At 37.9% G+C, this 15,655-nt stretch overlaps 1 protein-coding gene across 7 annotated transcripts in view; it reads right to left on the bottom strand.

Annotated features, from left to right (window-relative positions):
• PLCB4 (phospholipase C beta 4) overlaps positions 1–15,655 on the bottom strand; it is a 224,688-nt gene that overhangs the window by 30,935 nt on the left and 178,098 nt on the right. For all 7 annotated transcript variants that reach the window (XM_069787585.1, XM_069787584.1, XM_069787583.1 and 4 more), the window contains 7 exons: positions 14,830–14,932; positions 12,904–13,068; positions 9,877–10,081; positions 5,438–5,526; positions 4,841–4,991; positions 2,062–2,111; positions 1,875–1,940 (listed from right to left, as the gene is read on the bottom strand). In XM_069787585.1, the coding sequence (XP_069643686.1) occupies positions 1,875–1,940; positions 2,062–2,111; positions 4,841–4,991; positions 5,438–5,526; positions 9,877–10,081; positions 12,904–13,068; positions 14,830–14,932 (829 nt within the window). The remainder of the gene's footprint in view (positions 1–1,874; positions 1,941–2,061; positions 2,112–4,840; positions 4,992–5,437; positions 5,527–9,876; positions 10,082–12,903; positions 13,069–14,829; positions 14,933–15,655) is intronic.

Consider the following 15,655-nt stretch of genomic DNA (forward strand, 5'->3'; position numbering starts at 1 on the left):
TCCTCTCAACTTGCTCTCCCACACTTAGATGCATTCATTTTCCAGAATGCATTTTCCGAGGCCAACTTTAGATGGGAAAGTATTGGATTTTTCTTTCCTTAAACAACATGAACAGTTCCCTTCTGTTTACTTATTCCTCCAGATCTCTGGAGTGTCTATGGTTAAATGAGAGCCAACCTATTTCTGGAACTTGCAAGTTCAGTCTGCTTAATACACAGGCTTCCTCAAACTGATAATGGATAACTAACCGCATAGCTCTCTTGCTCTGTCCCAGCTGATAAAATGCATTAAAAACAGTGATGAGTACACCAACCACTTCCCTAAGATCATCTGTGAGCTAATATGGCCACACTTTTCTGCTCAGACTCTCCTCTCCAGGTTCAAGAAGTTGCCCTTGCTGGAGCCTTTAGCAAGGCATGCTCTAGACAGGCACTTTCTTGTTAGGACAGACTTGCACTCTGTGCTTAAGACCAGCAGGACACAGGCTGGCTCAGACCTAAAATAGCTGTGCTTGAGCTAATGCTGAAAACCCTTCTGAGTGCACAGCATTTACGGGTTATGGCTGGCAATTTTCTCCTCAGATTAGAGGAGCAAGTGCAAGCCTGAACAGATGGATCAATTTTTTTTAACATTAGCAAGTGCAGTCTTGGCTAAGATATCCTTACACTAGTGTGGGTCACATATCAGGGACACAGATCATTGAGTATGGCTATTTTCTACATAACCATGGTACCATTTTCTTTGCAAAAAGCTGCTATAGCAAACTCCTGTATGTTGTCCAATGAATGAGAAAGTAGTGTTTAAAAAAAAGAAGACCCCTAAAAGATCAATCCTATGAAGGTCTAGAAACTGTCCATGCCCAGCAGTGTGGATGATAGACACATTTTCTGGAGCATGGGCTCTGCACACAACACTAAAATGGAGAAATCACTCATGTCCCTTCTGCATAGGGTCAGTAAGGAGTCTGAAGTGTAACTATTTAACTTTCTTATACTACTTTTAATACTACGAGCCCCACAAAAGTGCCAATTATTGAAAGTAATTCCTTCATACTTCATTGTACAGACATAGAGTCCCATGCCCAAACAAACAACGGTCGTGAAAATAAACACAAAGACTGATATTAAAAATGCCCAGGCAACTACATCACGTCAGATCTGCAATGAAATCTGTAATCAAAGAGAGCGAGGGAATAACTGCCACAGAAGTCCAGAATGGATTTGTATGTATTGCCAAAATTCAGAACTTAAGATGCTTTCTTCACTTGTTATGCCTCTTTCTGTAACAAGAGTAATGGTTTTCTAATGGGGCAGGAGAAAATTGGCTGTGATTTTCTAATGTAAAGTATACTTGTGATAGTGTTATATGTATTTGGGACACCACTACCAACAGTACCAAGCAAAAAGCTGACTATGAAGTGGCTAGCATGGATATTAAGTGAGAAAGAATAGAGCATTTCATTTTTCAGTTACACATTCCAGTTCTCTTTAGTGATTTTGCAGTTTTTCCAGTGCCTGTCTTTGATGCAGCACCTTCTCACATCATTACTGCCTTTTTTCCCAAGCTGCCTGTCAATATGTCATGCAAGAGGGAGCTAGATAAAAATCATTACCTGAAAAAGGTGAGCTTTGGATGCTTATGCGGGTCAAACAAATGTGCACCGAAACTCAGGGAGACATACAAAGGGTTACTGAAGGGAAAACTTACTCACTGGAGCATATTTCAGTACATTTAAAACACATATGCCTTTCTTGGTGGTCCAACTACTGTTCCTTAGTTTTTCGCTACAGTTAATTAAGAGCTGTCTGTGCTAGTGAGCACTGCAACTTTCTTCTATTAGAGTGTGTTGCTCAGAGAGCTCTTAATGATCATACCTTTGCATGTTTCTTCTTTAAGGCACTCAGCTCTTTCTGCTGCTTCTTTAAATGCTTTATATAAGCCTACAAAAAGAGAAGTTGGATCAATTTTTCTCTGGTCATATTGACTTTAACCAGATAAAATCCTGGCTACTTAAAACAAATAATTAGGAACACATCTTGAAAAGCTTGTGTCCATACTTACCTTCATTTGCTTTAAATCTTCTATCTTCACTTGAGGAATAAGGTCTATACCTAGGAAGGTATTGATACAGTTTATCTAAATCTTCATACATACTAGTATATCTCATACTTCTAAATTTGAGTTTTACCACAGAAACCTACATTTAAGTTAGCAATCAACTGATATTTTTCACTACATGAAAAATAATCACAGGTTAATGAGAAATTTTTTCATCAAGATATAGCTAGGATACAGTTAATTTCCTTTTCAAATGCACTGCTCAATCAATTGCCTTGTGAAAAAAGAAATGAATCAATGAGTGTTTTCTGATCTCTTACAGTTCTGGACTGAAGTGTCAAAACACAGCAATCTAAGAATTGAAAAAGATCCTTTACTGAATGCACAGCAAACCATTTACGTACATTAAAATTGAACTGAGCAAACTTCAGAATTTTGGTCCATAGCTGGAGATTGCTCTGGCACCACTCGTTTCAGGGGTGAGGCTTCTTGGGTAAGGTTCTACATGACTACATAAAGGGTTAACTGAGATTAGGTATACTCCTTCTCCTCAATTTAAGACACAAAAATCATAGGAGTGAAAATCTACCTGCAGCTTGTATGTTAATGGAGGTAAAATTGGCATTTTGGTTAATACCAGGTTATGAGAAAAGGAGCAACAGTACACTCCAAGACTAAAGGAGAGTTAAAAATGGAGGAAAAACAAAATTATAAAAGTTAAAATTCTTACGAAAATTCAATACAAGGAAATCTATCATATAAGACTAACAGTACTATTTAGATGAATGAAAACATATTTTGATCACCTTAACTGCAATGCAAACAAAAACCAATCTCATTTCATGTTTACACTTTAATAAATGCTTTGTGACATATTATGGTTATTTTTTAAACTACTAAGCACATCTTACATTAATCATTAATATATACGTCAATCCGATGCCATGAGAGCTGTAATGCATAGGGTTTTTTTCTGAGTTCTTACACAAAAATGTTTACCTATACATAAATACACTGCAAACGTATTTAATCAACTGCTCTTAATAGTGTCCATGGACTATAAGATTCCCCTGCCTTAAAAAGGACTTTCTGTCTCTTAAGGTGAATTTCACTGGAAAATATTCAGATGCATTGAAAGAAAAAAAAAGGGGGAGGGAAGGTAGGCAATCTCCTTAGGGAACATGAATTTTTTATTTTCTTAGAAGCATGAGATTCTGCTCAATTATATGGTATTAACATTAGTCTAGTAAATGAGACTGGAACAGATTTAGGCACAGATAGAGGCTGAAGTTTTCAAAAACACAAATCACTTAACTATCACTGAAATTCAGTCAGAGAACAAAAACCCCTGACATTCTTGTGCATTTGAAAGCCTTCCCCTATCTTGCTGGATACATAATTTCCAATAGTAATGTGAGTTGTATATTTTAACAATAGTAGAATTATTCAGATCTTAAAAGATCATAGAGATAAGTAATAAAAAATAAGGATCGTTACCATGGGATATAAAAATGAATGGCTTGATTTTAACATGCAAGAACATGGATAAAAATGGTTGCAGACAAGAATGCGTAAGTACTGAAATCTTGGTTTAAGACCAGGGCTGCAACAGGCATGCTGTGTTCTAAACAAACTTCCTCAGGAGTTTATTTTAAAATGCAGACTCATTTACTTTGTTCACCAGGCCTGACTCCATGGCAACCAGGAATTAGTTGCCAACCCCAGCAAATTTCATGCTTAATTAATGCACAATAAAACTAATACTTGTGCATCTTGGTGATGATCCATGAAGTATGGAAACACCTCACTGCATAAAATAATCTGGGTTTTACACCAGGGAAGAACTTTGAAAGAGTTCAGGTGTCAGAGACGACCTGTTTTATTGCCGAAAGTGACTCCAGAGAAATGGCTTCTTGTTTCTCAAGAGATCCCTTCACATGTGTGTATTCAGCCATGTCTGCTTAAGTTTAAGAACAAGAGCAGTCAGTGCACCTTCTCACTCCTTTCGATCCCTTTGGGCCAAGGTGGATGAAAGAGAGTGAACCAGATTCTAATTCTTGTGGCCCATTAACAGAAATATTTATTGTGTTTCCTTCAGCTGTACAAATTTGTTTTCTCACTTAATCTTCATTACCTGTGATCAAATGAGAGAAACAAGTAATCCCGTTTGACTCTATAAGATGATTTTGTAGAGTGAATGGTGAACAGTGAGGAAAAAAATACTTATTCACTCATAAATGAGCACATTTAATATGGATATTTTTTACAGTAAACATGCCATTTCCATAATCCCTATTCAGAGTAGAATGACACATTGAAAACATTTCTAATTGTTGGGAAATCTCTACAGAATCCAATGAATTCTAAATAACTTTAATTACTTAAATCTGCAACTCTGCCAAGGGATTTGTGGAGGAACGAAAAAAGCAGAGGAGTTTCTGTGGAGTATACCAGAAAATAGTTATTCCTATTGGCGTTCCTCCAGTAGATCTTCAGTAAACTACTCCCAGAGTCACACAGGTTACTACTATTGGCAGTAAGTATACAGCTACACAATGAGGTCACTTAGTAAAATAAAGCTGTATTGACTTTATACAGCCATTTTAGTAATATACAAAATTTATTTGCAATTAGACAAAGATCACTCTCAATGGTAAAAGAAGTTACCTTCTAAAAGGGTAAGAATGAATAGAACTGCAAAACTAAAATTGCATAATAAGTACTCTCTGTGACTTTCTGAATCACTTCAGAACTGAGGGAGTGGCATGTGATTTTTGTTTACCTTTCTTAGCATCAGTCCCAGATCCAAAGCCTGCGGTGGTACTTGGTCGAAGTTCAGAGCTACTCTGAGGTGTTACATTGGCTTTTGCATTATTGGCTTTTCCTTTTCTATCATTCTTTGAAGTGTCATTTGGTACATCGGCTATATCACTCTGAAAGAAACATTCACATAATAATAAATTAATTGTTGTTTTACCTGTAGTATAAAAGTTGGGGTATGGGAAATTTCTGAACTTGCTTACTTTAAACACAATTAAGAAAGTTGCAACATACTTTCAAACAACATTATATTCAGTCAAGTATTTGTAACCTATTTTAAATAGCTACCTATTAAATATGGCTCCTTTCTCATTTCTTAAAATTTCTACTTCTAAGGGATGTATTAGTACGATCCGTGAAAAGTCAGTTAGTGAATGGAATTTCAGTACATGTTAACTAACATAAGCCAATGTATTTCAGAGCAGGACAAAGAGGCTTATACTTGAAAATGAGAAATTATAAAGTAACATGCATTGATTGGAGAAGGACCAGTTTACTTTAAAAAAAAGAACATAGCAGGAACATAAATGGGCTGTGTTTGTCACTAAGTTCTACTTACAGTTTCGATACCCATAGCCCTCATTTGGTCTGCTCTTTTTTCTGTGATAGACAAAAATTTCTTTGGATCTGATAAAGCATCCACAATATCTGTAAGAGAAAGATAATCAACTTTTTATGATCTTCAGAGGCATTAGGAAATTAATCTTTTACAAGAGCTTTATTCTACCCCTGTTGTTATGAGCCATGGCTTGCAACAATAGTCCAGCTTTCCGTAGTGAACTTGGCAGGACTGAAAGCACTTATTGCCACAGCGCTTGAACAAACTAGGAACATGAATCAGTTTACAGTGCACCAAGGGAGTGGTATTAATCCAGGTACCTTATTTAGGAAAAATCCACTGACTCCATCAGACCAAAGTTACCCTAATTTACTCCCAGTTGATGACCCTAGAATTTGAGACCAGAATGGGAACTCCTGAGCCACAAAGCACTAACAACTTTGTCTCCTGGTTATTCGAAGGGGTGCTGACTGACTTGGGACTGCAGGGAATTATAGAAAATGCCATTGTATTTGCTAGCTAAATAGCAGTTTCAGATGGGTGGCTAAAGCAATCGGAGAAATCTATTCTCACTTGCCTTTGTGATGCTCCATGTCTGGATCATGACAGGCTGTGAAATGGCTTTTCTGTGAACCATAACGACCAGTATTTGAATCTTGCACATGACACAGTACAACTAGTGGTATCATAGCACTACCCAGCACTGGATACTGTATAGATTATTGGACTTGTTTTCCATATGTGGTGATAAATGTGCAAGCACAGGTTTACAGGAAGACAAAGACACATGAATCTTTACCATGCTTAATTTCAACAGCCAAAGAATTCACAAATGGCAAAGGAGGCCCTCCACAGCAAGAAATGATTTTACAAATCAAACTGATTCAGCACCTGCAATAATAATGCATTCAGAGACCCCAGCAGTGATCTGCTTCGATCATCCCTCTGAAACTTTAACTTCACTATTATGGAGAAGAGTCACTGGTCTCAGTTAATAAGCCTTCCTTGTCAGAGCAGTAATTGAAGAAAGGAAGTCTGAATGCTGCAGACCGACTGACTCATCATTCACTACAAAATACTGTCATTTAATTAACTCGGATTTTCTGTCATAACCGCTAGGAGGACCATGGACAGTGCTTCACTTGCAAGAAAGCTGTTTCTTTGCAGAACGCTGCAAAGCCCTATGTTTGGCTGCTTACGAGTAAAAGACAAATGCTTTTGTGCCCTTATATTTTAGATGGTCTCACTAGCACAATAGGCCATTATTTCTGCAATGACAGTTCTGACACTCACGGTTTTCATCATCATTTGAATTTTGCCCATGTCTCATGTCACCTCTTTGGCCATTTTCCAAGTGAGCTTACAATGATGCAAGACAGAGAAGCTGGTCCACTGACCAGGTCTGTAAACATATCCAACCCATCAAAAGCTCTAGGAAGAAACTTGCTGTCCTTCTTGTGCAAACTAGGGGCTGGACTATATCCTCTCCCTTCCAACCTAAATTGTTCTATGAAATGTTCCTCTGAAGTCACCGGATGCATTTCTCAAGCCAAAAAAGCACAGACAGGGCTCCCATTCCAACAAAAGTTGTGTTAAATACATGGCATTACCCTTGACAGCTTTTTTTATCTACACAAACAGGTTGTCTCCGATAACTGTAGTGACCCAATGATGTCTTCTGAAACTTACTTCATATACACAAAAACCATGTAGAATTTATTTTCAGCCATAGCAATGGCCTTGTAGCTCAGCACCATTTCCCCTTTCCCTAACTTAGTAAGGGTGTCTTTTTGTCCTTGGCATGCACTCTTCAATGAAAATCCAGGACTACCCTGCTAACATGATGCGTCATTTGAAAATGGGACCTGATTATCACGAGCTTCAAGGTAAAAATGACTAACATGTTTGGGAGAGCGAGACCTTTGTAAATTGTATTACTAACCATACAAGCGCATCACCAAAGGCTCAGAATTTCTACAAGGGGGATGTGACTCATCACGGCTACTCACATTGTCATTCGTCCTCTGCTTACATTTTTCTTTCTCCCCAGTGAGGTAAGGTGGGGGGTGGGGAACAGCATTTTGTAGAATAATCACAATTAAATTTAAAACTAGGAAAATAACTGGAAGAGTACATTACAGAGGACTAACCAGTAACCTAAGCAGCCATGCTTACTTATGTACAGACTTCTATTATAGAAGCTTCTCTTTGGAGAATGCTACTTCATTTGCATTAATTTGTGCCAGTATTGTGGTTGGGAACAGAGTAGCTGATGCAAATAAAGCACAAGAAATTACTGTTATATGAAAAATAAAATTATGTATCTTTTAAAGCCTACAATGCATTTCCCATTCTAATTATTATTCGGTGCAAATTTTTAAATCTTACTCATACAGGGTAAAAAAAAAAAAAAAAAAAAAGAAAGTAGGCAGCTATTGAATTGAGCTATACCTTTCTACGGATTTGCTAAAACAACCACAGAGATCCTAATGATAGCTCATAAAACAATGAGAGGTTCACTGCAGATGCTAAGTAATTAAAAAACACATGCCAACAGAATACTAATGATTCCACCCAGTGTCAAAAGTTATTTCCCAGTTGTTCATCATGCTGTTGTTCTTTATGGATAAGAAAAATGCACGAGACACATCAAAACTACCTGGGAAGGGAGAGGAGAACTAATAATTGAACTCATTTAGTTCATGTTAATATGGAGTCCGTTTTTCCCAACACTGACAGTAAGCTATGACAACCAGTTCTCTCATTCTAGTAGCATTTTACTGTAATGATACTGCTACTTAGGGGTAGCAATGTTTTTCTGTCCTCACCTCTACCAGATAAGCCATCTGTAGAAACGCTGATAACGTAGTAGATCAACCAGTACCGAACTGCACACAATTTGCAAATTCTAAAGTGGTGTTCAAATTCTCCTTGTAAAACAAGTCTTTCACTTCTGAATTTGTATAACACAGTTTAAAAAAGAAAATAAAAAATCAGAAGCATGTCCTTAGTTTAGAAAATATTTTAACTGAGTCATCTACTGTCAAAAGCTTAAGTTCAGGAAAGAATTAAAGCACATGCTTAAATGTGTCCCTTAGATTCATGGTTCAATTACTGCCTTGAGAATCTCAAGCTTAAGCAGAAGCCTACATTTGTCTTGAGTCAAAGTCCCTGAAGTTAAATACTGCAGATGAAACATGCTGCACAAAGGCATGGTAGTACTCCAAGACCTATGGCAAAACTCCAGCTGACTTGCCAGCAACCAGGATTCCACATATGAACAACACAAATGTTTCTGTAAATGCTTAACCTTTTCCATGAAATATTGGTACTGAAGTCTAGGCCTGTTCATTTTTTTTAAAGCCTAAATAAATACCAGCAAACATAGGCTTGAAGATACGCTATCTAATATGTTAGGTAAGCCTTCCCTTCCTCCGGTTTGCACTATGGAAATGACACTCAGAGAAATGGCAGTAATTTCTTGCATAGGCAGCAAGTTTGAGATAATTTTTGCAAAGAGCAAAACATCATTTTTATAAATAATGTTTCACCAATCAGCTTTAAGGTGAACTTCATTTCGCTGCAAAGTCAGAGCACTAACATTTAGCGCGATTTCTGTTTTACAGTTTTAAATGGTTTACGTATTGTCTAATGTACAAGCAAATTTCATCTGCAGTGAAGAAAACATTTCCCAGAGGTACACCCTCAGGGTGAACTTACCCATTACACTGATTTAAGTGGTGTAATGATTATTCTCAGCTGTTTGTTCCTATCCACATGTGGCAATCTGCCACTGCTCAGTAAAAATGACCGTAGCCCTGCCAACCTAATCACAGAAATGGCTCAGATTAAAAATGACTTTCCTGAAAACCCAAAAATAATTAAACCACACTAAAACCATATAAAGTTGGGAGAGAAAAAATGCAGAAAGGTTTCAGATGCTGAATTATCTCACTGTCCATTTTAACAATATGCCAATATTCTCAAGAATACAAAAGTGGTTTTCTTTGAAAATATGCATGTCTAGATTCTGCATCAGTTGTACTTCTAGACCAAACAATATAGCTAAAGTACGTGTTAACTCTACAAATATTTATGTCAGAAAAAATGTAATTAAAAAAAAAAAAAAAGACGACGACTCTTCCTAAAATGTCAAGAGAGAAAAATCAAATTGACCTAACTTGTATTAGCTTATTTTCTCTATTATTTTGTCATTTAACAGATAAATGTCATTATCATTAACACTGAGGCAGGCACTTGGTCTGAAAGTTGATTTCTTAACTGAATATGCAGGGTTTCCAAGGAGTTAAAACACTAAATGATTCCAATCTTCCAGCATTGTGTGTCTGCTTCCGGCTGCCATACTGATACCACAGTACTTCAGTACCTCCACACCAACACTCAGGATCTACAGCACGCTGAGATACAGGTTATCTCACCTCCAAAACCATCAGGCACATATGTTTTAAGCACAATGTTGCAGAAAACCGTTGGAAGAGAGAGTGGTTTGTTGCCCTCATTCCGAAGGGAAATGTGTCTGTAACCTGCTTGCAGACCATCCAGAGGCAGGATCCTCTGACCAATCAACTTATTATTGTCATCATACACTGCTATTCTCAGGACAGCAAGATCAGGGAGAATAACCTGGAAAGCCATAAAATGAAGAAATTCAATGACACTAATACAGGAGCACCCTCCCCGCCTCCCATGTTTGAACCATTCAGTTTGTATGCCAGACTATCATCACTGTAAGATAATGTCATTCCCTGCAAACTGCACACTTTATCTTTCCTATAAAAGCTTTTTTTTATCCTAAATGGGTAGATTTCAGAATATGCACATCCTGCAGCTTACAGTTACACTAGCTAAATATTTTGCGTATTTATTTTTCGTTACCAAAGACCGGTGACGTGGATAAGGCAGCAGGTAAATACTACATGGGAAATGAGAGATACAGTAGCAATTGAAGAGTAAATAGTGCTGGATCAGGAAGAATTATGACAGGAAGGTGGGATTTGGGAGATATCCAAAAACGCAATGAAGAACGGACAGAGTGCAAGCGTAAGCTGATGGGGATGCATGCTCAACTATGGGCACTGCAAAGGGAAGAAGCAGACAGAGGAGGGCAGGACAGGGTGACAGACCTGCTGAAATGGTGTGCTGCCAGTAGAAGTGGGTGTGCTGTACTCACAACATGAAAGGTACATGGTATGCATGGTGTGCAGGGATGCTGCCAGCTATCTGCATCTGTCAGCCCCCATCTGGACTGACCAAAACAGTAACAAAAAAATCGCCTGCCTTCCCTGGAACAAAGGTGCTGCCTCTGTGCACAGAGCAGTGAGAAGACAGCCTAACCGAGACGTGCAGCTTCTCTGCCAGCCTGCCTCGACTATATGCTGGGAAAGGTCTTCCCACTCCTTCCTTACCTGGCTCTATTCATCAACGCTTATGGGACAAAAGGGAAGACCTAAGTAAACTGCGTCTACTATCTTCCTTAGACCTTCCCCCTGCCACTTTTGTTTTCAGTCTTAGAGGGCACAAAATAAAGTATACTTTTGGTCTCCAAACCCACCTGAGCTATTCACGGATATCCTGCTCTACTTGATTATAACTTAGCACTCCCAGCACAGGTTACCACCAGCACTCACCCCGTCCTCCCCCTTACACAGAGTGACAACACAGAACTTGGGTTAGAACGACTGAAGCTTTATTTTAATTAAAATATAAACAAGAACACGTGACAGAAGAACAATCAAACACATTACCTGAGAGCAACTGTGTAGGATTAAACATCAGCTTGAGGAGAACACTGTAACCCAAATAGGGCAGGTAAGATCTCTCCTCTACAGGCCACAGATAGCACATCTTTCATTACATGATGGGCTCTGATATAGATTTGCTAGGGAGCAGGACTGGGGACTAAGTAGCTTATCATTCCCTCTCCACTCATTTGTTCTATGGTATCCTGGCAGGCACTTCCACCCTCAGGAAATTTTAGCACTCTGCACCCCACACCTTCATTTCCTCCAACTAGAGTAATTGTTCCTGCTGTGTTTATGCCACTCGTCTGCTTGGTCATTAATGTATGTCTTGATTACAGTGCTAAGCCTGATATGATAAGGGCCTGAGATGAAGAAAAATAATCTCTTGGCTGACTTACAGTATTCAAGAGAATGTGCGAACATGTAATTGTTCATTGCAGAGTACAGCAGAAAGTCTGAGGAATATGGCATCAGCCACTGTACCCATGCCATGACACACAGGTACCCCCCTTTTAGACTGAAGCTGTGTGCACCCTGCAGTTTATGGGACTTTTGATTTAAGAAATCAGAAAGCAGCAGATGCTGGCCATATGGTGAGCAAGCCCTGGGCAGCATGACTGCCTGTCATTGTACCTAAGCATCTTCCCTGTACCTCCTCATATACAGAGGAAAGCACTTGAAGTCACACTCATTCCAGAATATATTTGAGTCCAGAAAAAACCTCTTGCATTAACTACATTTCTATTAAAAACTGGTTATACTATTAAAAAAGCAGATTATGTAGGTAATATACCCAAGTGTGAAGTGTTATTACCACTCGGCAAAGTCTGTCCCTTTGGAATAAAAGAGCAACAATTTTGCATGACAACAAAACAGGTGTAAGCAAAACACACATTATCAAAGACGGCACTGCTAACACATGTAGTCTGGATGAAACTCCAGCCAACAGAAAAAAAAATAAAATATGTGTATCATATATGACTGAGGGATAAAACCTGAACACGGACGACTGATCTCTCTCTTTAAATCCCCCATACCAAGAAAAAAGGTTTGTTTTTCTTCTGTTATTAAAGAGAAAAAAAATAAAGAAAAAGGTACATGATGCACATGGACTACTGAAGGAGGGAGCTGGCAACATGTCTGAGGAACACAGCACCCTTCCAACTTTTCCATGTAATAACATTGACCTTAGCTTTGGATGCAGCATCTCACCTGCCCTCTGGGCTGAAGGAACAGTGCAAGATAGCAGCCACTGCCAGGGCAGGGAAGAAGAAATCTCCAAGGAAGGATGGTGTCCACCAGCGGGGGCTCATTCTGAGCAGACTGCATACCTTGAACACAGGCATGGCCACGGAGGAGGTGGCTACCTCCAAGTGGGAAGAGGAAGCAAAGGGAAGGGAAAAGCCAAACAGAAACAAAAAAAAATCATGTGACAGCTACAGAGGTTATCCATTAGAAAAACAAAACAAAGCAAAATTTAAAAAAAAAAAAAACAACAAAAAAACCAAACAACCTCTTGAAAGCTTATTTCAGCTTCAGATTGTTTACTGTAGTAAAAAGGAACCCTACAAACCCTTTTTCATGGGAGCAGTACTTATTCATGTGAGCAGCCAGACTGAAGCAGGGAGGGGTGGCTCAAGTGAGCAAGTATGCTCATGTGCAAAAGGGCTGGCAAACACAAACTCTGCTTTCCAAATATCCTACCTTTCGAAATACAAATGATTCTTCATTGTAAACAGGGTTCAGACCATTGTTCATCACCATGCGTGTTCGAAATTCTTTACGTATCGTATCCGTGGGTAAACCATACATATCCACTTCTACATACGTACCAATTTTTTTGTCTGATAAGAACTGACCAGATATTACCTGCAACATAATAACAGAGCAGTAAGGAAAAGCAATACAAAGCACACAGCATTTTATGAATACTGAAAATACTGGTATTTTTTATTGACAGCAGTCTGAAAAATACTTTATACAGAACAGATATATTTATTTCATCATATGAAAGTGGCATATTTAGAGCTAAAATTGCTTCTTTAGAAAAGCTTTTGTGATAAGACCTTAAATACATCCTTAATTTGAAATGATTGCACTCAGTGTGCTATGGTATTAACACTTTTAAGTCAGTCAGCCCAATTAGCCGATGTCTCACAGATGCGTTCACTATATTAGTGAAAAACACTGCATGAAACAACCAGATTGGGCACTGCTATTCTGCAACTTTAAACTTTCTGTTCAGAAGCACTGCCATCTATTATATGTCTTGACAACAAAGAGGTGAAAGGAAGCTATTGCTCTGCTTTCGCTTAGGTAAAGGTTTTAAACTAATCATGTCAGCCTAACTCCATACTACGTGTCTGTGAAGTGTAGGATGCTTAAAAAGCAAACAAACAAAAAACCCACATGACTCCTCTATATTGTTATGTATATGAAGATTTGCTGCAATTTTACTCCAAGTCAAGATTAACCTAGCCACAGCAGGTGATTACTCCAGGGAAAATTTTTACTCCATCAAGACAATCTAATAAAAATACAGCTAATGTTTTCATTACTATGATCAAGGATCGAATTAAAAAAACCCTGAAACACAATTTCACAGACCTAAGCTCATTTCAAGTCCTTTTCTTTTCATGATCTAACATTCTTCCAGGGAACACTCTGGATAGCAAATCTGAAAAGTTACGTGGCTGAGGGGTACCATCACTGGTTTCGGTCTACTCACCTCCTTTACAACAGAATTTGTACAGAATTTTATACTAGTTTTAGTCACACAAGAAGAGCAAGTGGCAAAATATGTGATCTAAGAACTATCTCTAGTGATACTTCAACTCATGTTCTCACCACCAGATCCCACTTTATTCTTGGAGGGATTGTACTGTCATTAACATTAAAGAAAAACAACATTAATAAAAAGTTTTTGTTCTTCTGAAGGTGCAAATGAAACTTAGTTAAATATCTAGAATGCACAATGAACTCTTGGTCGGAGAGAGTTTGAAATTTCCATGCTGCCCATAGAAAGCAATAACTGACAGCTTAAGTTTTTTGTTAAGCTGCACACAGGGTATTTCAGCAAAGACAGAGTATCAAGTCACAAAACAGGTTTTACAGTTGTCAGCCTCCTTCCAAAATGTGACACCTACCCATGCTTTAGAGCTACAACAGAAGTTTTATGGACTTTGTAACTCATAGATAACTCCAAAGTAAGGACTTCCATCACATGAACCATTTTTCTCTACTTATTTTGAAAATATTCTGTCCATGTGTGCTTACATTCCTTCATGCTCTATGGTGATAACTGATGTTTGTATAATTTCATACTGTCCACAGAAATGAACTTCACTCATTTATTTATTTTTGTGTGCTGATGTTAATTCAAAAAGAGCACGAGGGGGTTTAAAATGCAGTGGTAATGTGTAATAACAAACCATTTCTAATTCTATCATGTTCCACTCAGGTCAAGTAAACATAGATGTCTTAGCTAGCAATATAAAAAAAACAATGGAAACAATCTGATGAAATCCACACAATCCGAACACATTTTCTGTAGATATCCTATTTCTGTTGACATTTAAATGTGATTTTGGATGTGATAACATGACAGAAGTTTGTCTATTGTTGTTTTACCTGCACAGAACACGTTGCAGCGATTACACCATCTACAGGAGTTTCAGAGAAAGGGTCAAATGTTCGATCTGGTCGTCGCATGAAATCTGGTTTAAGTAGATACCTTATTTCAAGAAAAAGAAGAAAATTATTCTCGTGTGGAAATTAAAATTGTATTAAATACAAATAGAGTGGATGTTCTAACTTTAAACAATGAACTCTTCTACAGCACTGTAAAATACAGACTACCATTTGAGCTGCAAGTGTGAGAAAGTAAAAGGAAATATTATAGTTGTCTAGAATACAGATATATGTTAATTTTAATTTTGAATTACCAGCTACTGAGAGATGAAATCAACCCTGGATTTCAAGATGAGTAAATGTAATATAGTAAAGAACATTTCAAAATAATTTTCAAAATTCAGCAAGTTATCATATAATAAAAAGTAGATGCTCTCATTTGTTTTAATTCTTTAACACTGGAAAAATACAGAGGGCTTATTCAGTTTTATTTTTTTAAATTAAGCAGTTCCACAGAGTCAAGACTCGTACAACGAATTTCAGCTTGAAGCTAATTTTTTCATCTCAGTTGTAAAACCTTGGGGGAAACAGCTGATAATGTCAGTGCTGACAGATTGTTAATTATAGTAGCATGAAAGGTACTACCATAATAACACTTACAATACATCCCTGAGGACTATACACTGGATCAACATATCAATGAAGCCAATACGTGCCCTGATGAATCAAAACCCAAGGATTCTGCCATCAAAATGAAGTAACAGTTGGTCACAGAAATGCTGTCCTACACATGACAGGGGTTCTCTTCCACTGGTGGAAGAAAACA

The sequence above is a fragment of the Haliaeetus albicilla genome, chromosome 7 (genome assembly GCF_947461875.1).
Source record: "Haliaeetus albicilla chromosome 7, bHalAlb1.1, whole genome shotgun sequence".
NCBI lineage: Eukaryota > Metazoa > Chordata > Aves > Accipitriformes > Accipitridae > Haliaeetus > Haliaeetus albicilla.